This window comes from Acomys russatus, chromosome 14 (genome assembly GCF_903995435.1).
Source record: "Acomys russatus chromosome 14, mAcoRus1.1, whole genome shotgun sequence".
NCBI lineage: Eukaryota > Metazoa > Chordata > Mammalia > Rodentia > Muridae > Acomys > Acomys russatus.
The window spans coordinates 28,560,862-28,588,639 of NC_067150.1; the positions used below are offsets into that span (position 1 = coordinate 28,560,862).

General features: G+C 49.7%; 2 protein-coding genes across 3 annotated transcripts in view; both read right to left on the bottom strand.

Moving 5' to 3' along the window:
* The window catches only part of St3gal4 (ST3 beta-galactoside alpha-2,3-sialyltransferase 4), a 43,198-nt gene extending 25,714 nt beyond the window's left edge, over positions 1-17,484 (bottom strand). The window contains exon 1 of one of the 2 annotated variants that reach the window (XM_051156143.1): positions 17,319-17,484. Coding sequence is in view for 1 of the 2 variants with exons in the window: in XM_051156141.1 (XP_051012098.1) it covers positions 7,484-7,534 (51 nt within the window). In the remaining variant the exon portion in view is untranslated. Of the gene's footprint in view, positions 1-7,483; positions 7,642-17,318 lie in introns of those variants that run through there. The other variant, XM_051156141.1, reaches the window with a different exon arrangement.
* Positions 17,485-24,988: 7,504 nt separating this feature from the next.
* Dcps (decapping enzyme, scavenger) overlaps positions 24,989-27,778 on the bottom strand; it is a 53,691-nt gene continuing 50,901 nt past the window's right edge. The window contains exons 5-6 of the mRNA XM_051156144.1: positions 27,156-27,266; positions 24,989-25,518 (exon numbers count right to left, since the gene is read on the bottom strand). Of these exons, the coding sequence (XP_051012101.1) occupies positions 25,252-25,518; positions 27,156-27,266 (378 nt within the window). The 3' untranslated portion in view covers positions 24,989-25,251. The remainder of the gene's footprint in view (positions 25,519-27,155; positions 27,267-27,778) is intronic.

Consider the following 27,778-nt stretch of genomic DNA (forward strand, 5'->3'; position numbering starts at 1 on the left):
AGTCGGAGAGCAGGGGGACTGCCTCTGACAGGAACTCTGGTACCCTCAATCTGATCACTGCCCCTTAGGAGAGAGGCCCTGTGGGAACACAGAGGAAGGGGATGCAGGCTATCCAGATGAGACCTGATAGGCTGTCCTCAGACAGTGGGGGAGGAGGATCTCACCTGCTATAGGTCTAGGGAAGAGGAATAGAAAGGAAAAGGGAAGGAAGGTGGGACAGGAAGATAAGGGCGAGGGGATTACAATTGGGATGTAATGTAAATCAATTATAATAATAATAAAAAAATTTTAAACCCTGAGTTCAGTCCCTCAAAATCCATGTAAAAATCCAATAGATCAATTTGGATAAACCTAAAAATACATATTTAACTCATGAATGTGGTAGTACACACACAGACAAGCCTGACTGGTGAGCTCCAGACCAATGACAGATTCTATCTCAAAGAGGAAAGGAGGGAAAAGGCAGATAGTGCTTCTGAAGATGACACCCAAAGCTGTCCTCTGGACTCCACATGAATGAACACACACACACACACACACACACACACACACACACACACACACACACACATACTTTAAATTTTTTGTTTGTTTGTTTTGTTTTTCAAGACAGAGTTTCTGTGTAGCCTTGGTTGTCCTGGAATGCTCCTTGTAGACCAGGCTGGCTCAACCTCCCAGAGATCCAGCTGTCTCTGCTGGGATTAAAGGTGTGTGCCACCTGCCCAGCTACACACGTTAAAATTTTTAAGTGATTAAGATAGAAAATATAATGTTACGATTATGCATTCTCCTGTAATAAATCAGGGAGTCAGGTTTGATGGTACATGCTTATAATCCTAGCCTATAATCCTATAATCCTAGTACCTGCCTGAGAAGAGAAGAGCTCAAGACCAGCCTGGGCTACAAAATCAGAACATGTATTTTTAAAAAGAGAAAGGTCAGATGTGATGGTGCATGCCTTTAATCCCAGCACTTGAGAGGCAGAGGCAGGTGGATCTCTATGAGTTTAGGGCCAGCCTGGTCTACAAAGTTACAAAGTGAGTCAAGGATATCCAGGACTACGAGAGAAACCCTGCCTCAAAAAACAAAAGTGGGGGGGGGGGCGGATCAGGGGAATGTGGACCCAGTGACCTGGAATGCAGAATAAATACCAGCATCTTTTCTTACACATGGCTAGCAGTGGAGATGTGAACCAACACAAAAGCTTAGCACCACACTTCACAGTAGAGTGAGACTGAAGCCAGGCACACCTCAAGAGGTGTGCAATTCCATTTCTGGGTATACCCCAGAGTAAACCTCCCCATTCAAGAGCACTGTAACAACAGAACAGAGAAACAAGTACCAGGCAGGGACCTAAGTAAACTGTGCTCTATTCCCACAGTTGAGCACCACTTAAACTGATTAATTAGTTAATTAATCCATGTGGGCCGAGTCAGATAAACCTAGAAACACAAATTTACAAACAGATAAAGTATGGATCACAAAGCAATACTGCTTGTATTGTGTGTGTGTGCATGTGTGTGAGTGTGTGTATGCATGTGTGTGAATTAATGTGTGTAAGTGTAATACCACTTAATCCTTCACTCTTTGTTAAAGGGAAAAGAAATCCTGACATAATATGGGAAAATGTTCACTTTTACTAACTTGATGACTTGGTTGACTAGTGTCCATTTTGTTATGGTTTGTAATTAAGAGGCTGGAGGCTCAGGAGAAAGAACGTTTGCAGAGTATGTGCAAGGCCCCAGGGTTAGCCCTCAGCACTGTGTAAGTAAGCCAGGTATGATGCTTCATGCCTGTTATCTCAGCTCTCAGCACGTGGGAATTGAAAGAACAGAGATCAGAAGTTCAAGGTAATTCTTGGCTCCATAGTGAAGTTTGAGGCTAGCATGGGCTAAATGGGCCCCTACCTCAGGAAAAAAAAAAAAAAAAATCAAAGTAGAACAAGGGCATGAATTACAGATTATGGTGAAGAATATAAACAGGATATATGGGAAGCTCCTCTTCTACATTTAACATGTCAGCCTGGGTAGAGCCCTGCACCAGGGTGGAAACCCCACACTCCAGTGTGGTTGGGGCACCATTTTTTTTTTTTTCACTGATCTTAAGAGAGGTCTGAGGTGGAGTATACGGGAAACGGGGCCCCTTAAGAAGAACTGAAAACCAAGTCAACTTTGTGGGTAAAGATTGGGCAATATTTATCAACATCCTTGTCTCCCTGGAATCTACTGCCAGTTTGCTCTGCGGGGAAGCCTTGTGTTTGCACAGAGACCTGTCTATCAGGGTTCTTAATGGAGCACCTCGATGTAGATATTGCTAGTGCTTTCATAGACAGCTCTCAGTCTACTGCCCATACTGGCATCAAATTCCTCACTTTTTCTTCACTCTTCCTGGGGCTGGAACTATAGGTAGACCCCCACAGCACTGGGCTCCCAGCACTTTGGATATCAGCAAAAAGTGGAAGCGATGTAAATATCTAGCCACACAGTCCTATCTAAACGCATATTGTGACAGAGACTGGAAACCACCACGCAGGTGGCAGTGACTCTAAAGCTGCACATGCTCTGCCATCGAGTGATCCCTAAAGTCCAATATTAGACGCTGAGAAGCAGGTAGAAGAAGTGTCCGATGTATCACCGGACTCGCTTTTAGCAAAGGGTCACGCGCACATGTGGAAAGGATTAAGCTTTGTCACAGGTGAGAACAGTCTTGGCGGGCTTTACCCTTGGGGCACCCCATGAATACCTTGTGACAGACTGAGTAGAGCCATCCTGGGTCTGGAATTCAGGAAACAGACCTGGGAACCCCACCTGGACTATCGTTTTTCTAATGGACCCTCACCAGGAGAAGGAGCCGGTCCTTCCCACATGACTGAAGGAGTTGGAGAAGAGAGAATAACAAAGTCGGCTGCAGAGAGAGCGTGCGGGGGCAGTGGACCAGCTGGACCAGCACGCAGGCCAGAGAGACACCTAAGGACCCGTCCCGTGGAACGGCTACCAGAAGGTTCACTCTTTTGTCCCTTTAACCTTTTTCCTTCTTGTATTAAGCTAGTTGGGTTACATAATAAAGTTTAATTGCTAAGAAACAGAGTCAACACGCACATATACGTATGTCTGCATATGAGTAATTTAATCAGTGGGCTGCAGAAAGCATGAGAGGCAGCACTTCACAGGAACAGGTTTGGAACAGAAGAGACGTTACTCATATTTGGGGAGCTGTTTTTATTTCTTTATTCTTTTATTCCTTTATTCCTTTATTTCTTTATTTTACTAAAGTGGAGGCAGGATCTTACTGTGTTGTCTATTGTGGCCCCAAACTCACAATCCTCCTGCCCCAGCCTCTGAGATGCAAGGACTACAGGTATGAGCCACTATATCCTATATCCACTTGAAACTTGTATGTGGTGTGTGTGTGTGTGTGTGTGTGTGTGTGTGTGTGTGTGTGTGTGTGTCCATCTATCCGCCCATCCACTCATCTGTCTGTGTTTAAGGCAGGCCTCACCCAGCACAGGCTAGCCTCCAAACTCACTATGTAACCGAGGATAGCCTTGAACTCCTGATCCTCCTGTCTCCATCTCCCAAGTACTGCAATTACAGGGGTGCACCACCACACCTGGCACTCAGAAAACCCTTTGGCTATTTAACTTTTTTAAACTGTTGAGTACAATATACTTTTAATTGAAAAAAAAAAAAACTCAGTGGGAAGAAGAGAGAGATAAAATAAATACTAAATACCAAAATTAAGAATACAGTGTCGGAGTCTCACATACCCGGTCCTAAGTTCTGAGTTACGCGTCGGGTTTGAGATTCTAGGGCACAGTTTTTCTGCTGTGTGACTGAGGATGAAAACAGCTCTATGTGGTAGAGTGCCTCAAAGTGGCAAAAGGCAGCGACTGTTAGGATTTTTGCTGAGGTGGAAGCAGCTGATCTTAGTCCAAAGAACACATGTCCGGCTCCTGCCTACCTTGCTCACAGACCTGCTCTTCTTATTCTGCCCTGTGTCCCACTCCAAGGACAGAGACCAACACAAATGCACACTGCGTGCGCGTGTACACACGCATATATACAGGCACACGCGTGCACACACACACACGCGCGCGCGCACGCGCGCGCACACACACTATCCAGGACGGACTAGCCGACCTTCATTCTGCTTGGCAAGCCATATGCTGTGGTGCAGGGATCCTTCCAGATGGAGAGGTTATTTCTGATGTACACAACAGCTCTGCATAGGCAAGCAACATCACACATGACAGCGATGCCTTCTGCAAAAGATCTGGGAGGACAACAGGTCAAGAGCTTGCCAGAGCTCCCTTGGAACAGCTGGCATGGCCACGTTCTCTGTGTTTATCCTTCTGTGTATCGCTTCCTCATGCTCTCACATTCATTAGTGGTTTGGGAGGAACTGACTCCTGCACCTGTTGACCGGCTCTGATGATTCTGATTCTAGGGTACCCCGGAAGTGAGGTCACCACGTAGTCCCATGTAGCAGCCGGAGACCATGAGCAGTCCCTCCCTTACTGACTGCTCAGAAGAGCCGGTCTAGAACAACACATCGTCCCCAGTGCAATGTCTCTAAGCTCCAAGAACGTACAAGGGCTCGGAGAGGTGGTGGTGGTCGTTGCCTTTAACTCCAGCACTCAGGAAGCAGAGGCAGGCAGATCTCTGAGTTTGAGGCCAGCCTGGTCCACAGAGTGAGATCCAAGACAGCCAGGGCTACACTGAGAAACCCTGTCCTGAAGGGGGCTGGAGGAGAGGAGGAGGAGGAGGAGGAGGAGGAGGAGGTTGGGCACAGAGCAGAAACAGAAGCCAACTTGGACCACAGCCTCCTACATCCATAGAACTCTCTTATATACCACCAAGAGCTATAAACAAGACAATAAGCCCACCAAGAGTCTCCACTTAGACAGAGACAGGCATGACAAATAGAAAACGATGAAGGTAATGTTATGATGACTCATATTATGAAGCCACTGACCCAGGGCAGTGGTGCAAAGAGTAACTGGGCAGGCCCTCTGCAATAAAGTTAAAACCATCTATTTAAGAAGCTGGTTTTAACCTGAGATCTATACAGAACAGGGACAGAAAGTTCTGGACTGAGAAAAACACAAAGACCTGCATTTGTCAGATGTAAAGAACAGAAACAAGTCTGGCAGTCAGAGATAGCCAAATGTGGTATTAAGGATGCCACAGGTACCGGGTGACCTAAGACCCTGCACAGGCCTCCTGAGGAGCACTGGGTTGTCTAGATGTCATAAAATGTCAACAGCAGGATATCAGTAAAGGAAGTAAATTCACTTAATTGTTAAACCACTTCACGTGCTCCTGTTTTTGCTCTTATTTACTGATGGCAACTATCCATTTCCTCACGCCAGAGATCACGACCCCACGACCGCACTCACACCGACACCTGCAGCCAAATCTAGACACCACTACTGGGTGAGGGAGATGAGGGAGGTCACCCGACTCTTTCCTCTCTCTCTAAGTGAAGTACCTCTGCCAGTTGTCAGTGCCCAGGCTCTCCGCTATTTCTACCTGACCTTGAACAGACCCTCTTAGCTTAGGTGGCCCAGGCACCAGCCTCCCAGACAGTACCGTTTCACTAAGCAACTTCTTTCAGAGTAATATTCTTTCAGCATTGACTGGCCCTCTCTAGCTCAGACAGAGGCACTCTGACCTACAACGGGACTACATACTAAAATAGCTTCATGATTTGAAAATATTGAAACCCTAAAATGCGTTTGCTATGCATGATCTGTATGTTAAACATTCTATCTTGACAGCCCAGTCTACTGCTAGGGGAGCATTCTTGTTCACCCTGTGACTGTACGGCTAGAAGGAGTTCCACTGCCTGCCCTTTGCCAGCATCAGAGGACAGTCAGTCACCCTGCATATATCTGGCCTGATAAAGAGCAAAATTCAAAGCCATAAATACAGTTTCTACTCAGTGTGTACTGCCTTACATTAGATAGTTGGGGTTTTGTTGTTGTTGTTTTGTTTTTTGTTTGTTGTTGTTTTGGGTTTTGGGTTTTGGGGGGGTGTTTTTTTCAAGACAGGGTTTCTCTGCATATCCTTGGCGGTCCTGGACTCACTTTGTAAACCAGGCTGGCCCTGAACTCACAGCGATCCGCCTGCCTCTGCCTCCTGAGTGCTGGGATTAAAGACGTGTACCACAACCGCCTGACTTGCTTTGTTTTTTTAATCTTTGTGTCTTCACATGTCATTATAAATTTTTTCTTTTACCGTAAATCAAAGCTTTGTAAGTTGGGAACCATCTGTGCTTCCTAAGTCTCCCAGAAGGGACAAGGTAGGGAAACGTGCAGTCCAAGAAGCCCCACAAAGGTGAACAAGGTCTACCCAGAGCTCCGAATCTGCTGCTGCCTGTCAGCTCCTATCTGAGAGTTAAGAGCCCCTTGCCTGATCCAGGCCATTCTGTAGGACTGACTGTATATTCTCTCCTCTCCTCCCCAGAACACCCAGTCAGCTCTAAGTGGACCAGTGGCTCACATTGGCAAGTCAAGAACAAGGAGGTTTCTAGGCAGCCGCAGGGAGTCTTTCTGGGTTCACAGGAAGAACCTAGGGTTACAGGCATAGGGAAGTGTGACAGGCTGGGCTGTAGCAGAGTGGTACGGTGATGTGTGAGCAAAGTGCCTCCTAGGAGGGATGTGAAGGGTGGGGAAGGAAAGGGAAGGCCTCCCCTTCCTATATCAGCTTGTCTCCAGACAAGGAGAGGTTGGAAAGTGTCCCTCTCTGGGCAGTCCATATCAGGAAAATATAGAGGAGCTAGTCAGACACAGACGGACACATATACAGACATACACACAGACACAGACACAGACATACATACAGACACACACACAGACATATATATAGACACACACAGGCATACACACAGACACAAACACACACACAGACAGACAGACAGACACAGACACACACAGAGACATATACACAGACACACACAGGCATACACACAGAAACACACACACACACACACACACACACACACACACACACACACACACACACAAACATGACTTTCCTCAAAGTAAAAGCACATGATGAGGGCAGAAGATCAGCTGGTATGCTGGGTGCTGCTGAAAAACACCAGGCTTTGAAGTCCCCATGCAACAAACGCTCTGGGTCAGCAGGCTGGCTGGTGTTCAGGCTTTCAGAGATGAACTTGGGCCATCTCTTGCCCACCTAGACCCTTGTGGGGACAGTAGAAATGACTGTGTGAGACCCTACAGCACTATCACATCACAGAACCAAGGGACATGGGTGGCCCCTTCCCCAGTCAAGCTTGCTGTACCTCAGCGACACCTACACTGAAACCCTCCATGACAATAACTTGTACATATCTTTCAATGCATTCCAGCCGCTACTGAGAACTCACACAGCAACACAGTGGCCTCCTACATACACACGCATGCTCACAAGCAGCTCTCAGTCTTTCCCCCTTCCCTACCCACTCCACTACCACATACAGCTTCTGAGGTCTGCTGGGCCCCGCTCGCCAGTGCACTCTCTTCCTCCATTCCTTGCTTGGTTTATTGCTCTCTGGTTTCGTCAATTTCAGCGCTGGCTTCTGCTGTTTGTTTGTTTGGCTGAAGGTCCCTAGAGATATCGCCAGAGAGCCTGGAGCTTCCAGAAGCAGGGAGTGGCTACATCTTGCTCTGTGGGGACCTCTGAAAGTTGGATAAAGGGAATCCCTGATCTCCCCCCCCCCACCCCCACCCCACCACCATCCTTCCAAATCGAGCTTCTAAGGGGAAAGAGCACCTCCTGTCATCCTCAGAAGCAGTGAGAAGGGGTTGCCAAAGAGGCTGCTGCCAAGAATACAAACAGAAGGAAGATACAGGGTAGAGGTCATGGAGATCCATTTCAACCGATAGACCCCTTGGTAGTGGTCCCCCACAGTCCTGGGGAAGTCTGTATGCTCATAGCCCTGCCCTCAGTGGAGTTTGCTGTTCAATGGCGAGATCTTCCAGCCTGACACCCACAGGCTGCACTTAGCCAGCATTGTTCAGTCCTGCATCTGATCCTAATCTATGAGGGACTGACTTCTTCTCTGTTCACGGAGCACCAAGCCTAGAAAGCCCTAGGTCCCCTAGGTCAGCCGCCCCCACTTCCGTGCCAACACACCCTGTTCAAATATAGTGTGGGCTCAAGGCTGAGGCTTCAGCATTCACAGGCTCATCCCAGCACCCAGGCCTAGAACCAGGCAGTAAAAGCATTTGACTCCAGCCGGTCAGTGCCTGGGGACTGAGGACAAGAGTCCGGAATCATTCAGTAGGTCTAGGCTATGCCCCACACCCACTTCCCCATGGAGCAGCGGGCCCAGGTGTCATCCTACAGAATACTTCTGGGCAGAGACCCCAGATGAACTGCGGCAGTGCCATGGGTCAAGATACACGTCCAAACCCCAATCTATTAGACCCCAAACCCATGGTCAGGTTAAAAGGTATCTTAGTTAACTAAGATAACTAGTCCTCCTCCCCATACTTTTAGGAACCATACTTTTCTACACATTTTCTACAAGTGAATGGCCCCTGCAACACTTTTTCAGATGCAGAAAAAGCTTTTTAAACGAGAAAGAATAAACAACAACGGGTACCAGAAAAACTGAGAAACTGAGGCACAAAGAACAGAAGAAATACAGGTGATCTAGGATGACCCTCCTCTGGCGAGCAGGCTCCCTGTAAGGCAGGAGAGGCCAGAGGCCCCACGGAATCTCTAGGCCTCTTTTAGTGTTCATTAAATGATCCGGTCCCAGGCTCAAGTCCCCCACCCTACTCCAGCTCGGGCCAGCTCACCTGGCCTTGCTGGCCTGTCAGTCCAGCTGCTCCTGAAAGAGCATATTTTCATCCCTCTTGATTAGGACAGCTGTGCCAATAAGAGAGCAGGGGACAGAGCAGTGGACAGGGCCACAGATGGCACTAACCAGCAGGCTGAGTGGAGTGGGAAGGGGCCTTAGGGTCAGCCTGGCAGGGTACGCAGAAGAGCTGCCTTCCAGTCACTGCAGAAGAAAGCAGCCCAGGGTTCCCGAGGCAGGCCTGGTCCAAGACAACGGAACAGAAGTACAGTGGCGAGAGAAGAAAATGAATCACTTATTTGTGTGTGTGTGTGTGTGTGTGTGTGTGTGTGTGTGTGTGTGTGTGTTTGAGGTGTTTTGTTTTGTTTTTGACAGGGTTACTGTACAGTTCTGGCTGTCCTGGAACTCTCTCTGCAGGTCAGGCTGGCCTCATGGAGATCCACCTGCCTCTGCCTCCTGAGTGCTGGGATTAAAGGTGTGTGCCATTACCACCACTGAACTATATGGCATCTGTTCAGTTAACAGGTTGGGTCAAGGACCAGCTTCTCAGGCCCACTACCAGATGCTACCTGGCCTCACTCTCAAAACAGGTCGCACAGCCCTGTCTTAGCTAATATTGGCTGATTGGATGGGTCCAAAGGGAGGAAGACAACACAGAAAGGAAGAGTGCTAGACCTGAAACTCATCCCCCCGCCTGCCCTACCCATTTCTGGAGTCAGGAAATGGACTGCAATGTCAAAACCTATGTCCTCCCCCCCCCCACCATTCCTCATTCTTCCTCTCAGTGGTCTAACCAGCTCCCCTCTCTCCCAAGCCCCTTCGTGGTGTCTTCTGATCTCCAACTCCACCCTGTCCTGTACCTCCCCTGCCCCCACCCGAGTTACATAAGGGGCCAGAGAACACACAGAGGGATCTTTGTTGTCAAACCAAATCCATACGGAGCCGGAGCCGGAATCAGCCAAGCAGCTGTTCCCCATTCCCTCCGCCTTGGCAGGGTTGAAACCCTGGGCAGGAATCCCCTACCCGCCTCCATTTGGGAAGACAGGGGACAAATACTGCCCCCAGGGCCCCTGGGCAGCTGAATGGGTGGCCGGGGATCAGTCACCACTGTGTGGGACCACAGCAAGGAACCAGCTGGTCTCTAAGAAAGAACAAAGCCACAGTGCAAAGCCCAGGTCCCAAAGACAACAAAGAAGCAGACTCTAGGCCAGGAGCAGAGAACACAGCGTCAGGCTCAAGGCTAGGATTGCAGATCCACACAAGGACTGCATCGCAGCTTCTGCTCACACTCACATGCCCCTAAGCTCTCTTGCACACAGGTAACCTATGTACACACTCACCCACACACTTACAAGCAGACAGTACACACACACACACACACACACACACACACACAGACAGAGAGACAGAGACAGAGACAGAGAAGAGAAGAGAAGAGAAGAGAAGAGAAGAGAAGAGAAGAGAAATGAGAAGAGAGAGGGAGATTTAACATCCCAAGTACAAAAGGTGTTCTTGCTGGCAGGTGCCTGGGCAGAAACCTCTCTGCTCAGGTCAACTTTCTCTAGTAGGTGCCTCTGGGACAAGACTAGGAGCTCTGGAGAGCTGAAAGAGATACAAGAGGGGGCCAGTAGGAGATTCAAAAGGAGAAGAGGCAATGAATCTGGAGAGAAGAGCCCACAATGCTTGTAAGGATAGTCCCCACACGTCATCAACACACGTTCTTCCCCAAATCCCTTGGCTCTTGCCCTCTCAAGTAGGCATGGCCAGGCCAGTCTAGTCCAAGACACTGGGTATTTCCAGACCATTCATTTTAGTTCACCAAGTCCTGGGGCCCACCATGCCCCCAGACAACTAGGAACATGTAAAACAGACGGACTGAAGGAGAAAGGCACATGGGGGGGTGTAGGGGGGTGTCCAGGAGTGAGAAAATCATAGTCACACTTGAGGCTAGCCCTGAACGTTCTTACCCTGCGTCTGGGGAGAGATGCTCTTGTAACATCTTTGGGGAAAGAAAACATTATGGAGCAGTGATACTGGGTACCAGCCAGGTGCTAGTGCTGGGATATGGTGGCAATGGGTTCCCAACCTTCCAGCAGGTGGACACTGATGCGGACCTCTGAGGTCCTTCCAGGGGAAGGAATGTTTATCTCATTTTGCACTGCAATCCCTTGCATGAAGCAGATATTAGTATCTGTACCACAATAAACAAACATTCTACTCTAGAGCCAATCAAAAGCAAGCTCTGCCTGGACTCACTTGGCTAGGCAGAGGACATAGAGGTGGCTCTAGGTCTTGCCCAGCTCAATGCCTTTCTTCTCCAAGGCCAAAAGGCAGGGAGTCTCTCTGGCATAAAAGCAGGCCAGGCAGGCAGCGTTTGTAGAGTACTGCATTCCAGCCAGGCACTGAATGTTATCTGAAGAGCTATCTCATTAAGGAGTGTTAATTTCTTGGAGGTGTAAATACTACTAACAAGGGCTGCTGACGGTAGGAAAGAAGGGACACTATGAGAGCCTACAACCTGTCCCCAGGGACACAAATCCCCTGGCTTCACAGCTCCTCAAGGAGTACAGCCTCTGGCTCAGCCCACACTCAGAGAGGTGCCCTCTCCGGACTCAAGCTCACAGGACTGAGATGTGTACAGAGTGGAGAAGGCAAAGGGACTCAGGAAGCCTTCACAGAACATTAGCTCAAGGTGACATAAAGGACAGAGAAGGCAATTCAGACTGATCATTACTAAAGATGACCAAGCCATGTGGTAAGACTGGGAGCAAAGGCCGAGAGGTGACAAACTCATATGGCACGTTACCAGGAACAGGAGAACACTCGGTGGAGATCAATAGAGGGAGAAGCAAACAAAGAAACCCTCTGTCCCAGTTTTAGGGGAGTTCAGCTGGAACCCCTGTACATAGAAAGGAGGATAAAGCCCTTAGTTTACAGACGCCACCCAACTCAGCGCTCAGCCCCCAAGATGCCAATCTTAAGGAAATAACAAGCTGACACAGGAACAGGAAGTGGTATTTATAAGTAGTGTACGCAGGGACCTGAAAGTTACTAAAAAAGGGTGACATGGCCCATGTTCTCCTTCAGGGACTCCTGCCTGCCTGTGTCTGAGTACAGAACCTTCACCCTTACCCTAGCACAAGATGGGGTTGGGCAATGTGAAGACAAAGTTAGAAAAGACTCATCTACATGTTTCCATTAGCTCCTCAAAGAAATGCTCATCCAGCAATTAATTGCCAGTCATCATTCCAGGCAGTAAGAAAACAGCAATGAGAGGCAGGGTAGTGGCAGATACATTTAGTCCCCGCACTAGAGAGGCAGAGGCGGGCAGATCCATTCCACACTAGGAAACCTCCCTGTCCCTCCCTGTCCATTGAGTCCTTGGTACTGCCCTTGTCAAGGCTGCTGGTGTGCCTCAGTGACCTTCAATGGACATCTTACAGCATGCTTCTCAAGCTTACGAGTGACCATCTGAATGGGCTGAGTGCTACTGTGTGCATTTCATTTTAGAGCAAGGTAAAAGGTGCATCTCCTCTCTGGTTCTGTTACTATCACTTGGGACCAAAGTAACTGTAGTTGTATTTTTCCCATTCCCAGAGCTCCAGGACCCCTCCAGGGTATCCCATCAATAATTCCAAGAATCCTCAACACCTGGGCATGCCCAGTGCAGCATCCCTCCTCTGGGGCAGTGACCTCAAAGGGCAAGACGGGTGAGGGGGGTGTTGGGGAGCCCCTCTGTCACTGAGTCAGCCCAGAACCAGGCATCGGACAGGCAAGGTAATCCTTCCTAAGCACAGACACCACCGCCCAGGAGCAGTTCCCAGGCTCAGACACCAACAGAGCCCCTCCCCTTCCCCACGTGTCTTGCAGTCGCACAAGGAGGACTTCCAGCCTAGTGGGTGGTGGCCGCATTTCCAAGGAATAGGAGGCTGAAGGCAGGCGGGGCAGATGGAAGCAATTACCGGCTCCAAAGAGAAGAGGCGCGCCGCTGGGAGGGGCCAACTGGGAGGGACCAGCTGGGGAGGAGGGAGAGAGTGAGGGAGGGAGGGAGGGAGGGAGGGAGAGCCCTGGCCTGCCCCACTGAAAGGGATGAAAAGCCCAACTCCTGGCTAGACAGACATAGATTCAGGCAGCCTAGAAAGGCCTGGGTTTGTAGTCCCCACTTTGACACCGAATCACTGTGACCTTGACATCTTTCCTTTCCTATCTCTGATGAGACTGGTTAAGACAAGCTCCAGCTTGGAAGTGGAGAAAAACAGGGCTGAAAAGTGCAGGCTTCGGAAACAGGTGAGTTCCAGCTCCACAGTTTATGAGTGGTGTGACCTTGGTAGATTAATTTTCCATCTTTCCTGCCTTGTTTCATTTACAAATGGGCCTCGTTTACAAACAGGATTATGTGAGGTGACACAGAGTGTACTGCCACGCCACCCTTCCCCTCCCTGTTTCTCAGTCTTGCAGTATTAACTCGTGTGTTCTCGAACTCGTGCGCTTACAGCTGGGGACACATACCACAGTGTATATGTGGAGGTCAAAGGACAATCTCAGCCTCTTGTTTGAAACGAGGTCTCTTTGTTGTTCACCACTGCATATGACAAGCTAGCTGGCCCTCAAGCTTCCAGTGACTCTCCTGTCACTATTAGAGCAGTCGGATGACAGAGGCACACTACTCAGACTGGTCTCCCACAAGTCTTGGGGACTCACTTAGGCCCCCTGTGATTAAGCAGCAAGTGCTTTGCCCACCTAATTATTTTTCGAGTCAAAATTTCCTGTAATCCGGACTGGCCTCCAGTTTGCTTTGAATTCCTGGTCCTTCAGCCTCTACCTCTGAAATACTAGGATCACGAGGATGAACCACTATGCCCAGCCCTAAGTCCCTTTTTCATTATAACAGCATGCTTCAATGGGAGAGGACACAGGGTGGGCCATGGGTACCAGTGGCATGGCTACAGCTGCAGTAGAGCTCACACCTGGAAGAAGGTTTGGGTCTAAAGCAGACGTGGCGTGTGTTTTGGCCCAGCCCTTGCAAAATTAGTCCCTGGACTCTTCACGCTGCTTCCCTTCAAAGATGAAAGCAAGACCCTGGTGCCCCTTTACCCCAGAACAGGCCCAAACAGAGCTGTAGGCGGGAGAAAGAGGGGCTATTCTCACGCTCCAGCCACTGTTGGGCTTCCTCACACTCACTGAGCATCTAGTCAGACCCATGCTTCTTTACCTCAGGCTGAGCAGCAGCAGCGCTCTCCTCCCTGTTGGGCCTAGAGCAGACCTGAGGGCTTCAGATTGCAGACAGTCACACCTGCCTTCTGCTTGGCAGCTCTGGGAGTCAGGTGGGAAGAGCTGCACAGCCTGCCATAACCCTTGGGTGGACTTCAGACCAGGCTCTCGTTGAGATTTGCGTACACCTCAAGGCCCCATGTGACCACTACCTCCACCTGCATTAGTCAGACACACCTCAGGACTGCAGAAGGTATGTGTTGGGGGTGGGTGGGGGGGCAAGCACTGAACACTCACACAGAAGTGTTGAAGTTTCTCTGGGAAATGCTGACAGAAGGAGGTGTAGGCTAATGACTACAGCCATGTCCTAGTCATTTCCAGGTGGAAGCTAAAGACTTTGAGTCAAAGCCAAAGGTGGATCCTGAGGTCTAGAGGAAAGAGAAGCAGGAGCTATGCCACACAGCACCAGCTCATCATTGCAGGGAAGTGGCTGGGGGAAGTGCATTGCAGGGAAGTGCTATAGGACTCAACACTGGAGAATGCAACAGGTGGCATGACCCCCACTTTCCCTGCCCTCCAATCTCCTAGTGGCTGTTGCTTGTAGGTTTAGTCTTCAGACCTTCCTAGGGATCCACATCTGTGGTCTTCAACTTGACAGTTTACAACTGCTTAGTATCATCTGAAGTAGAGTGATGTCCTCCCTCCAGTACACGGTGTAAACATTGAACCATGACTCTCTTTCGTCCCAGAAGGGGACTTATCTCTCATCTCTTATCTCTCTCCTTCTCTCTCTCTCTCTAGTCCCAGAAGGAGGTTATTGGAACAGGGCCTCATGTAGCCCAGGTTGGCCCCTCAAGCTCCACATGGAACAGAAGATGACCTCATGCGACCCAAGTGCTGGCATAAGAGCAGGGGTTCTCTCCTTCACTGGGCAATCTTGGGGCAGGTACTCCGAGGAGAGAACAGAGGCATGGAGTAGCCTGCAGAGCAAGGGCAGGTGCCAGCCCAGTGGGGTAACTGCAGACTGACCATGATTCAAGATGGCGCTAAGAAGTAGGACTGACCTCTGCTCCTCCCTACCCATGTTAGAAGGAGGTCCTTCCCAGGATTTCTGATGATTCCAGAAAGGGGCAGATTCTTCCTTCTACCCGGAAAACAAAATCCTATGAGACTAAACCAGCTGGCAGGGTAGAGGGGCCAAGGCACTCATGTGGGTGAGTCACTAGTTCAGGGAAAGGAGTAGGGAAGCAGAGAGAAGAAATCCTAGAAGGGACCAGGGGCTTCCTCTCTGAGCAGCAATCCACTCCCGCGCAAAATATGTCTTTCAGTTTAAAGGCTAAGCAGGCAACTCTAAAATAAATAAATAAATTTTTTTTTTAAAAAAGGACATGTATGAGTGTTTTGCCTGCCTGTGTTTACTTGCACACACATGCATGTGGAAGCTAGAAGAGGATGTGGGTTCCCCTGGAAATGGAATTAGCCACTATATGGGTACTTGAGAATTGGGCCTGGGTCCCCTACAGGACCACCCAGTGCTCTTAACCACTGAGCTCTCTCTCTAGGCCCAGAAGGGGGTTATTAAGACAGGATTTCACGCAGCCCAGGTTGGCCTCAAGCTCCATATGGAACAGAAGGTAACCTTGAACGATCTACCACCAAGTGCTGGCATCTCGTCGTCCCTCCGGAGTGCTGGGGTTATAGGCATGGACCACCACAGCAAGTGTTACAGTGTAGGAGATGAAGCTTAGGGGTTTAGACAGGCAAGCTCCTTACCAGCTGCAACACTGTGTCTGTGCCTCGGCCTCACTGGGATAGCAGCAGGCAACTGTTCTGCCACTGAGCCACACCCCCAATTCCTAACTTACTTTTTTTTTTGGTTTTCAAGACAGCGTTTCTCTGTGTACCCTTGGCTGTCTGGGACTCGCTTTGTAGACCAGGCTGGCCCCGAACTTACAGTGATCCGCCAGCCTCTGCCTCCCAAGTGCTGAAATCAAAGGTGTGTGCCACCACGCCCGGCCCTAACTTACTTTTATGACTTCTGTCTACATCCCTCTCTTTATCTCCATTGTCACTTGGAAGTCTCTGTGGGCTGGTCCCAACTCCTGGCTCACCCTGGAGAGGGGGGATGTGTATGGGGGGCTGTGTGTCCACGGTTCACTTAGAAGCCAAAGATGCCTCTCCCTATGCAATAGGACAGGCCATGAGGGCTGCTCAGAGTAGAGGCAGAGGCCAAATAAGTTTGAGAAAGCTGGGTGGCCGCAGCTTTCTCAGAGAGTATTTGCAGGCCAACTCCCAACAGAGCAAAACATGTCCAGTTATTTCCCAGGCCCTAAGTTACTGGCACCTCCTACCTAGCGCTCTAGAACTGCTTGGAAAAGTAACGCTATAGATGTAGTTTCAATAGCAAACTCACAACCCGCCCTCTATGCCTCTGATTCCTACACACATCAGTTCATTTACGGCCTCCAGGGTAAAGGCCTGGAGGGTCAAGTGGGATCTAAGAACTGGCCCTGCACTACTCTGTGGCACTGTACATTTAGCCTGTAGGCAGCTGTAGCCTTCTAAGCCCGGCCCTCAGGATCCAGCCTGGAGGATGGAAAACGTAGCATATCAAGCTCATAGACCAGAAACGTCTACCCCTCAGACTGGGGATGGCAGTTTTGCCAGACACGTTGGCATCTCGGGGCTGCCCAGAGGTCCCAAGCACTAAGGGCTTCAGAGAGACACCTAGAACAGTCATGACGGCTCTAATTCAACCTACTTAGTCTTATTCCTTCCCACTGTCTACCACCCAGTCAACTTTGAAGCCCAGCTACTTAGGCCCAAAGACCCCCTGAGTCCATGGACACAGCCAGCCTGCGATTGGCAAGCCCATCTTTGGGCTTTGCTCAGCGACCTTGTGACTCCCAACACACAGGCAGACCCTGAAAAGCGTGTCACCTCTAGCAAAGCCAGCTCACATGTCCTGGACTTCAGAGGATGCTAGAGGTGGTGGACACTTGTTTAGCCGGGGCGCTGGAGCGACAGGAGTGGGGGTTAGAAACTTTCTGGAGGATTGTCCTCTTTGCTCACTCTGAGAGAGCAGACAAATCAGGCTTCCCGCGAAAATCTAGTCCAGGAAAAGGGACCCAGCTCCCCAGGGCTGTGGCCACCCCACACCAACCCTGTGCAGCGTGGCGTCCACGTGCCGGGCCCCGACCACCTCCCCGAGCCGTGGCGTGAGGCTGGAGCCCCGCAGCCCCGGCGCTCCCCGCCCTCCGCCGCGGGGCCCCAGAGCCCGGCCGCCGCGTACTCACCCTCACGGGTGGAGCGGGGCGGGGCGAGGTAGATCCGCGCGCAGCTCCGATCCGCTAGGCGCCCCGGCTGGCGGGGCAGCACTGGCGCAGCGGCTCCGCTCGGCCCGGTCCCTGTCCCGGGAGCAGGGCCGGCCTGTGAGCGGGCAAGTCCTCCTGAAGGGGAGGCGGGGGCCAGGGCTCGGGCGGGGGGCGGGGGAAGGGGCCGGACACGCTTGCGCACACGGCCGGGAAGCCGACTGCCGCTAACGCCGTGCAGAAGGGAGGGCTCCGAGGAGGGAGGGCGCGGAGAAAGGAGGGAGCTAAGGAGGGAGGGAGGGCGGGGGAGGAGGGAGGGCGGGGGCGTGAGGCGGCCTGGCGACTGGGGTTGGTGGGGAGGCTTCCGAGGCCTGAAGAGAGGTGATTGGGGTGCGGGAGGCCGGATCCGGTGCGAGCAGGCCCAGGGCAAACGCTGCCTGTGAGTGGCGCAGAGATGAGTATGCCCAACGTAGTGATCCCACACTCTTTTGGGAACAGTAAGGCTCAAGAAAGGCTTCTTTGCTGTCCCCGCGCGGTGGAAAGTGTCCTTTTCTCTCTACAGAAACTGAGGTACGGGAGTGGTAATCCATCCTTCCTTCCTGTTATCCTCTCATCCCCATACAACAGTCAGGTGACCTAAATTCGCGGGCCTTTTTCTCTTCCCTAGGCTGGCCCCCGGGCGCCCCGAACTGCTCCCTCCCTTGCATACCCTGTCTTAACCTCGGATAAGGTCTAAGTTTCCGCTCTTGCTAAAGGCGCCAGGCATCCTGTCTCCAGGGGAAAACCCCTGCAAAAGCCTTTAACCCTGATTCCCTGGGCTCTGAAATTGCCTGGACTGAAGAACAGTCCAGAAAACACCCTGCAGGACAGTCCTTTTCCGTAGTCAGCACACGCTACCCAGTTACCATCGTGAATACCCTGGGGCGCCAAGTAAAGTCCCAGTAGCCAGAGTAAGCTTACACTAGCTAGATGCCGAGAAAAAGAGGGCTTGCGCTGGACTTCCTTCTAGAATCAGGCGGCAAAGGATGTGACTAAGTGCAAAATATGAATAACTGACAGTAAGTGCCCAGGCTTCTAGCGAACTGGCAGTTTAAAGTCATCTTCAGGAGAAGCTGGAGGGCTCACCTGTTGGGAACCTCCAATTCACAAGTTTTTCTCTGTTGGAACAAAATGAAGAGTTGGCCTGGAACTTCTTCCACTAGTGACTATTGCTACCTAAATTACTCCTTGCATAGGCAGAAGCCCTTTGGCAGCTCTCCAAAGCCTAGTTTTATTTGAATGGTTCCTTTGGCCTGTCTGTCACGTATTCATTCAACGAATATTTATTATACATCATGTCCTGATCTGGGGTTGAGCTGGGAATAGAGAATACACTGACGATGTCTCTGTGTTGGGCAAGCCAAAAAGAAACAGATTCACGTTTTTGCAGAAGAAAAACTGCCCCAGGAGAAACAGCAACTGAGATATGTCCAAGCTGACCAAAGAAACAGCCCATCCTCCAAACCTGGTTATGTCTTCACCAAACTGGGTTCAAATACAAGTTCACGATTCTTGCTGAAGGCCACGGAAAAATCCTTCTGCTGTAAAATTGAGCTTAAGCATTAGGGATTTTGTTGGTGGTGGTGGTGGTGGTGGTATTTTTTGCTCTACAAGACCTGAGTTCCAATTCTACCTCTGTTACTAAATAGCTCTCCTTTTCTTACTAAAAAAACAAAACAATGGAAATAACTGAGCTTATTCAAAGGTCTGTTGTTAGCATTGAATGAGACAATGGAGGCAAACTTGTCCTGAAATCACCATATGATTTAGCTATGCTCTTATTAAATACAAAGTATACTTATAAGATGTACTCAGAACCACAAACTCCCAGCCTGATCGTCCACTTTAGGTCACTACATGTTTATAACATTTTCTCTCCATTTTTTGTTCCTTTTTTTTTTTTAAAGACAGTTTCACTGTGTAGCCCAGGCTGACCTCAAACTTGTGATCCTCCTTCCTCAAGATTACAGATGTGCCACCATGTCAGGCTTCCATCCAGTTTCTTAGCAGTACAGACAGTAGTTAAGCAGGAGACCGAGAAGCCCATATGTCTTGAAGCAATTCTAGTACAAAGGCACCCTTTCATCCTAGAGTCTGGGTTCTAGGTCCTTGCTGATCCCATTGCACCCCTTAATAGGACACTACAAGCTGCTTACCAAAAGGCAGGGAGAACACCAGCTGGGAAACCTCAGCTGGGCTGAAGGGAGCCAAGGCATTAGCAGGGAGTCCTACTCAGCTGGCAAGCAATACCACCACCTCCCATGCTTTTGCTCCCTTTTTACCTTTCCTCCTCTCCTGACCGCTGGGACAACCACTGGAACCTCAGAGGGAGAAGACAGACGAGGACGGAGCGTGAGAGGGGGCAGGTGCAACTGGGAAGCCACTGTCCCTGAGGCTCCTCCTGGGCAGGCTACCACCTGACAAATGTGCCTCCCAGATAGCTGGCTCCTGTCCCTCACATGTGCCACGTTCACATCGTGCCTACCAGGAGGAGGGGACAGCAAAATGCCATTTGGGGAAGAAAAAAACCCAATCCAGCGTCTCAGACGCGTTTAAAAATAGCAACCCCAGGATGGTGTTTCAGCTCCTATTTTTATCAGATTTATAATGCTGGACCATGGAGCTGATCTGTTGTTCTCAGGCATCTCAGTAGCAGGAGATACCTCTATTGTAGTGCTAGAAGCCTGCCAGGAGGCCAAGTCTAAAATGCATTCCAAGAACCTCAAGGTTGGAGGGAATCCCAAGGAGTCATTGCATATAGCCCCTGCCTTTCTTTAGGGCCACAATGAATTAGCCACAGTTTGTGGCTTTTTTTCCTTAAAATCTAAGCTGGGTATAGTAGAATACGGCTACAGTCTCAGCACTCAGAAGGCTGAGGCAGTAGCATCATTAAGAGTGCTATGCCAAGCCAGATTATAGACCCTGTCTCAAAAACACTTGGGCATGGTAGTATAACACTAATGCCAGTTAGGATGCTGTTGTCATGACCTAATCACTTCCCAAAGGACCCCCCCACCCCGTCTCTAATACTGTCCCCTGGGGTGTTAGAATATTAACGCACAGAGGCTCTTGCAAGGATCTAGTCCCCAAAAATCTTTCCTTTTAGATCAGTCATGGCAGAAAAGTAGCTAAAATTTACTAATACTATATGCTTACAATTTTTTTTAACGTATGTGTATAGATTGTTTGCCTGCACATATGTCTGTGTACCATGTAAGTGCCTGGTGCCTGTGGAAGTCAGAAGAGGGTGTGGGATCCCCTGGAACTGGAGATACAGATGGTACAAGCTGCCGTGTCAGTGCTGGGAATCAAACCTAGGTACTCCGGAAGACCAGGCAGTACTCTTAACCACTGAGTCGTCTCTCCAGTTCCATAACAAGCCTTTTATTTAATCCTCACAAACCCCCATGGAGTCAGCATGGTTGCCACCCTATTTTATGAGCAAGATGTAAGTTGTTCTAGAGTGTATTTGTTTATGGTCCAGAGTCTGTGCTGGAGCCATCAGCTACTTTGCCTCCCAAGCACTAGAAAGACAGAACATTACCCATTAGGGTTGAAAACACAGTTCAGTTGGTAAAGTACCTTAATCCAGGGACCCATGTTAAAATGTGGAATATCTGTAATCCCAGCACTGAGGAGGCAAAGACAAATGGCTTCCTAGTGGCGATAAAATAATCATTAAGTTCAAGATTCTGCTCTCTTTCCTCCAATTCTCTCTTGAGGAAAAATGCTGGGATGTAGCTTAGTGGAAGAATACTTGCCTAGCATGCATGAATCTATGGGTTCAATCCTTCCAGATCTTAAAAAAAAAAAAAAAAAAAAAGGTATGGGGCCAGAAAGATGGCTTAGCAGTTAAGAACACTGGCTGTTCTTCCAGAGGACTCAGGTTCAATTCCCAGCACTGACACTGTGGCTCACAAGTGTATGTAGTAACTACAGTTATGGGGGATCTGATATCCTTTCTGGCCTCTACGGCCACTGCACACACATGGCACGCAGACATATGTGCAGGAAAAATACCCATACATAGTAAATGCAATTTAAAAATATATATATATATATGAAAAATATGTAAGTACAGACTTTTTCCTTGATTGTCCCTAAACAAAGTAGAATAACAAGGGCTTACACTGCACTGTGTAAGTAATCTAGAGGTGACTCGGAATAAAGGAGGACTTGTCCTGACAATACTACACTACCCGACATACTTCAACATCCAGAGTTTGGGCCTTGAGGTGGGGCGTCCTCTAATTATACTCGCCAGCACACAAAGGTAGAGATTATTCAAATATTCTGGAAAAGGAACTATTACAAGAGAAATATCCTCAAATATTACTTTGTGTGTGATTGTTTCTTGATTTGTTTCTCAATTTAGAGCTCTTTATTCAACAGGGACAGGCAAAATGGAGCTTTCTCTTGGCTTTGCACTGACTGTTTTTTGCTCTATGAGAGGGCTTTGGAGACACAGAGATGGCAAGGAACAACAGCAGCCACATGTCCTTTGTCTCTCACCTCCAACCAGGCTGGGAAGAGCCTAGCACTACAGGCTGAGAGCCCTTTGTGAAAGTATTCCTGATTTATGTGGGAAGGGTGACATCTGCCACTGCCCCAGCATACACGCGAGGATCTCACGGCCAGTGAGGGCTGGCATCTGCACATGCTCAGGAAGGGCTAAGCATAATGTGCGCTGCTCAGGAAGCTCTGTCCCAGGGGACAGGTCATTGAGCTCTCAAGTGACAGAAGGAGGAAAACCTGAGACAGAGGGATGCTTGTCACCCCCACACTGTCCTGGCCTTGGAACTCAGGTACAGTTCTACTCCTGTGCTCACCTCATTGAGTGAATACATTTCTGTAGGCCTAAAGGCAGGAGTTTCAGCCTCCTGGGGCTGACTTTCACCCTGCAGTAAGGCACTGAGAGTCTGTTTATCTATAAAATAGAGGATAAGAGCTCCATGAATGATTTGCTATACAGATATAAACTGTCACAATGCTGATTTGCCCTAATGTTTTGCCCAGTCAGACAGAGCCCCAGGTGTTGGGAAGCCAGAATGCTAAGATTTTTAAAAAAGATTTATTTATTTATTATGTATATAATGCTCTGCCTGCACACCTGCAGGCCAGAACAGGACACATTATAGATTAGATCACATTATAGATGGTTGTGAGCCACCATGTGGTTGCTGGGAATTGAACTCAAGACCTCTGGAAGAGTAGTGCTCTTAACCTCTGAGTCATCTCTCCAGTCTGGGTAAGATGGTCTTACCTTTAAGGTCCTCTCAGTCCAACAGAAAAGGCACCAAGCCAATAAATACAACAGGAATGAAAGAGAGCACGTATGTGAAGCTACCCAGACAAGTCATGCAGGAGAATCTGTCAGTAAGGGCTACCCCATAAAGACATAAAGGGTATTGTTAGGATCTCAACACCACCAGGCTGCAGGCAGGCTGCCTGGCAGGAGACTCAGTGGGATGAGGCACTGGTCTAGGGGGAGAGCTTCCATCACCTTCTTTGGTGGACAGTGCAGAGGACTGGCTAGCTCTGAAGGGACCTTTGCCAGGCCAGAGGCTGGTTCTTCTAAGTATAAGAAAACTACGTAGCCAGGCCTAGAGGAGACCTCTCTGTGACATCAGGTAGGCTTATGTCACTATCCCAGAGGCACCTCCTTGCAGAATAAGCCAAAAGGAAAACAGGAGTGGTTAACAGGTATGTGGGGGGTGGGGCAAGGCAGAAGGTCATCCAGAGCATAGGTTTATGCCCTAGGGAGGAATGAATACCTGGTCTTTCCAGACTTAATTACTGTCCTTCCAACTTTGACACCATGAGCCCTCTAACCTGTCTACATGAATAAGCAGGCTGCTGCCTCCCTGTAGGTTGTATATCGAGCCATTACCCTACCCCACCCCACCCAGACACAGTGAGATTATAGCACATAACACAAAAGTTAGCCTGTGTGTAAGCCTGAACCAACAGGCAGCACAGTTGGGGTGGGGGTTGGGTGGGGCAAAGAGCATGCGATGTGGTAGTGGGGTTGTAATGTCCTGGAGGGAGGCCTCATCTGGTACCTCAGCAGTTCATCTCCCCACAGAGCTCATTCCCCTGAGGCTACAGGGCACATTCAGTGCCATTTGCTTTCAAAGAAGAGGTCACTTTTTTTTTTTTTAACCCTGGTACCTGGAAAAGGAGCAAGTGAGATCCAGGAAGTTGCCCTGCACGCTGAAAACACGATCTCTCTCAGCCTCCTCTATACAAACCCTTGGCATTGGCACACAGCCGTGCCCAGGAGAACATCTGCTTTGTGTTTAGGGAACCACTAGTCTGTGTGGCAGCCAAGAACAGGTCTGGTCTACACTTGTAATACACACACCTGCTTTGGTTACCACCAGAATAACTGCAAGTCCATGGAGTGGCTGGATGCATACGTCAACCTTGGGATGCTTGAAGCACTGCAGAGAAGGCTGGGTTAGGACAGCAGTCATGCCTCAGCTGGACTTGCTGGAGGCTAGAGTGGCCTCAGAGTCTCTGACCACTCACCTTAAACTTCTGCTGTTTTTAAATAGGGAATCTCTTTTTCAGGGGCACCAAGGTCCAAGTGTTCTCCACCATAGGCCGTGTGGGGCCTGGAGCAAGTGACGGGGTTAGGGCCACCACTGAGGGACTCACTGGCAAATATAGCAACTGGGCACTGAATCAAGGCTCTTGGTTCTCAGGCGAAGGTATGCAGGGTCACAGACACCCATCTTCCTCATGCTTCCCTCCCAGTCACTTCAAGGTCCAACATCCTGAGTCTCAGGAGGCAGCTTCCAGAACAGGGCACAGTATCTTTAGCCTTCCCCTGCTCAAGAGTAAACACCAGCTCCATTCTGCAGTATGATATACAGATAGACAATTGTCCTTTGAGCTGGACAGTGACCTCATGGTGCTCCCTGTGGCCCTGTTCTGTGGGACAGTGGCAGATGTCACTCTCCTGAGGTAGGCTCCTGCCAGCTCCATGGCTGGTCATCAGCCTCTGATACCCTGAAGTCCATTCCTGGCCTCAAGATTCTGTGAAGCAAAGTGCTGGTCAGACCCTGGTCGTGAGCCCCTCCACTGCAACCAGGTCATTCTGCCCTGATAGTGTTTTGAACTTCCTGGCTGCCCCATATGAGTTTGTTTTGTCTTTCTGCCTAGATAACAAAATCAAGGACAGGGTTCTGCTGACCAAATTACAGAAGCAAAGGCAGGCTTTGGGGGTTTGCATCATCTGATTCTCAGGAAAACACTCCCAATTCCAGGCATCTATCCATAGTCCCCTCATCAACTATATCAACAGCCTTGACGCACATGCAGGGTGTAACCCTCATTACTGGGGAGGGAAGAAGGAAGTGGCATCTAAGGCCTCCACAGACTATTTCTGGAAATGTTTATGAATTTGGTTTTAAGGATGGGCATTAAAGTGGAGGGAGAGAGAAACATGGCAGTCGAGTTAGAAGGAGTGTGTGGGCAGCTGTGTAGACTTAAGACAAGGAAATCGACAGGTACAAAAAGCATGGGGAGGTGGAAGAAGTCTTCAAACATGCCAGGAAGCTGTGACTCAGTAGCCGTAATGACACCCTGAAACTTTGCACCTTTCCCAAGATGTCCTCAGCAGATCTGCCCACTCACCTTCCCTACCACTTGTCATTTTCCCTACCACCCCACCAGGCTACACCATTAGTTCTCACCAATAAGAAAGTAGTTTATTCTCATGTGAGGAGTAAACCAGTACAAAACACATCTTACTCTTGACCTTTGCTGAAAGGCCACACAACTACAAAATACAGTTTAGGAAAATCCCTCAGAGATAAAGACCAAGGCCACATTACCCCAGGCCTGGCCCACTTGTTCCCCTCTCTTCAGCGACTCAGGTTTGCTGGGTCTTCTGCAGGAGCTGGAGCAGCGGGTCATCCATCCTGAGGGCAAACGTAAGCGTGCGCTGCTGATAGTGCTTGGGGTCACACTCCAGGTTCTCGATCACTTCAGCCAGCAGGTGTGCCCGCTCCACACCTGAGCCGGGGGCCTCGAAGCCCAGGGCAGTAAAGTGCACGTGCAGGTGGTAGTAAGAGGGCAGGTAGTGTAGGTACACGCGCAGACGGTCTCCTGTCACCTGGTAGCGCTTCAGGATGGCTTCCTGGTAAGGAATGACAGTGACAAAAGGGTCATCACCTTGCCAAGGAGCCAGCACCCCAACCTCCGACCTCCCCAACTGGGTCATTACATCCTTGCACCAGTTGGCCTGGGATGGCTACAAACCCTCCAACCAGCTCTCTGCCCTGTCTGTCTTAGATCCTGGTCTCTCTAAGAAACTGGCAAACATGGTGACACAACCAAGCTGAGGCATTCCTCAGTGGAGATGGCCCTGAGTCACTCCGAGGCCCAGAAAACATGGGCTTCTTCCTTTGGCAGTCTAGGAAGTCCCAGCTCCTAAGGTTGGCCCAGGGTCCCAAGACTGGGGACCTGCAGCACCTGAACAATCCTGAAGCAGGCAGTAAGGCTGTGGAGATGGGGCTGTGCTAGCAACTTGGTAAAAGGGACACAGGGAGGGGTTTCAGGAAGGGCCCTCAGACCCCAGCAGAGCTCCTTGCAAAAGAAGAAAGCACTGAAGTTGGCCCTGGCTCCTTTCCCCACGTCCACCTTGCTCAGAGAGCAAGGAAGTGGTTGGAGACAGGAAGTGGTCTACCAACCCCACAGCTCTGTCAGAGGGAAAAAAGACTCGGGCCCCTGTGGGCTCAAAATTTAACCCCAAATCATACTCTGCCTTTGGTGGTACCATTGGAAAACCACAGCAGCAGGGTGGACTGGAGGGTTTTCTGGGATAAGCAGGGCTGATGGGCAGGGTGAGCCGGCAAAACTGCCGGGGCAGGGAAGTGAGACCACGCTGTGCCACTGGGAATACCCAAAGGCTACTTCTTGAGAAACTAGTGGCTCCAAAAAGGAAAAGGCAGAGAAAGGCACCAAGAGGAGAAGGTAGTTAGGGTACAAGGGTATGGGGGGCAGTATCTAGTGTGCACCCCAATACTGTCCTGGAAGGGGAAGAGGGCATCCTGGCTAGGCACCTGTGTGACTCTTGGTCCCTGGCAGGACAGGTGTCTTTACATAATCCAAAAACAACAACAACAACAAAAAAGGCTGAGGCTAAGCTCATACAGTGGTAGCTTCAAAAGGGATCCATCCCAGATAGATCCTGAGGAACCTCGGAGGCAAAGGAAGTGATCTGTTCAAGGACCCTGAGACAGTTAGGACTCAAATGGTGGGCCAGGACCACAGACACAAGCTGCTAGCCACTCTTGTCTCACCCTCTCCTGCCCTGATGGCTCCTTTCCCTGTCTTATAACATCCCAGATAGAAAGAACCTCCAGAGCATTAAGTGCTGCAATATTCAGCCAGCCTTCAGTCTAGGTGAGGAAGGTATGTGCATATATACAAGTCAAAGTCATGTGACCAACATCCAAGGGATTCCTCTGGCACAAGGTGGTTGTCATGAACAAGACGGGTAATTTTGGGATGGGAGGGACCCTGAGGGGTCTACTTGTGGGGTAGAGGGGCATCCTACATGGGACTACAGACAAAGGCAGGGGAGGGCAAGTCTAGGGGCAAGGAAAGATAATTGGAAGTAGAGCTGGAGTGTTGGGCAGGACAAGCTAGGAATCGATATAAAAAAAGACTGAAATCCAGACAGACTTTGAGGAAAGTGAGGGAAAAGACCTGGGCAGGGGACACACTGGAATCTGCTAGAAGCTTGGGTTTCTGCACTGTGAAGCAACTCACTTGTCCTTCCCGGAGAATGTTCCTCAACAGTGGCAGGTGCTCAGGAGTGAGGTCTCGAAGTGATCTGATACCCCGGCGATGGCAAATGGCAATCAAGTACAGGTCATCAAGCTGTGCAGAGATCAAGGGAAAAACAGTGCAGTGCTAGGTTCAGCAAGGAGGCTGCCAGGTAGGGCACTCCTACCCAAAAGGCTAATCCAGGAGACCCTACAGCAGGACTGATGAGCACGTACTATAGCTGTCTGTCTGCCCTGGCTAACAAGGACTAGCTGAAGAACAGGATTTCTTGTGTATTCTTTCTGTTAAAACATCTTAAGGGTCTAGGTATGGTGTTACACATCTGTAATCCCAGCACTCAGGCAGAAAGACTGAGGGTTCAAGGTCACTCTAGGCTACACAGTAAGACCCTGTCTCAAAAAGTAGAAGAAACTGGGAAAGAAAAGAAAGGAAGAAAAAGAAACTACAAACAACAACAACAAAATGCATCATCTGCGAATGTCTTCAGAGTTGACAGGGAGAGATGGAGAAGTTCAGAAAGGGCCAAGCACAGGTCTTTGTCCTGAAGAATTTGCAGCTTAACCCATGGGCATGTCTTTGTGCTGTATGAAACAAAAGCAGGGCAG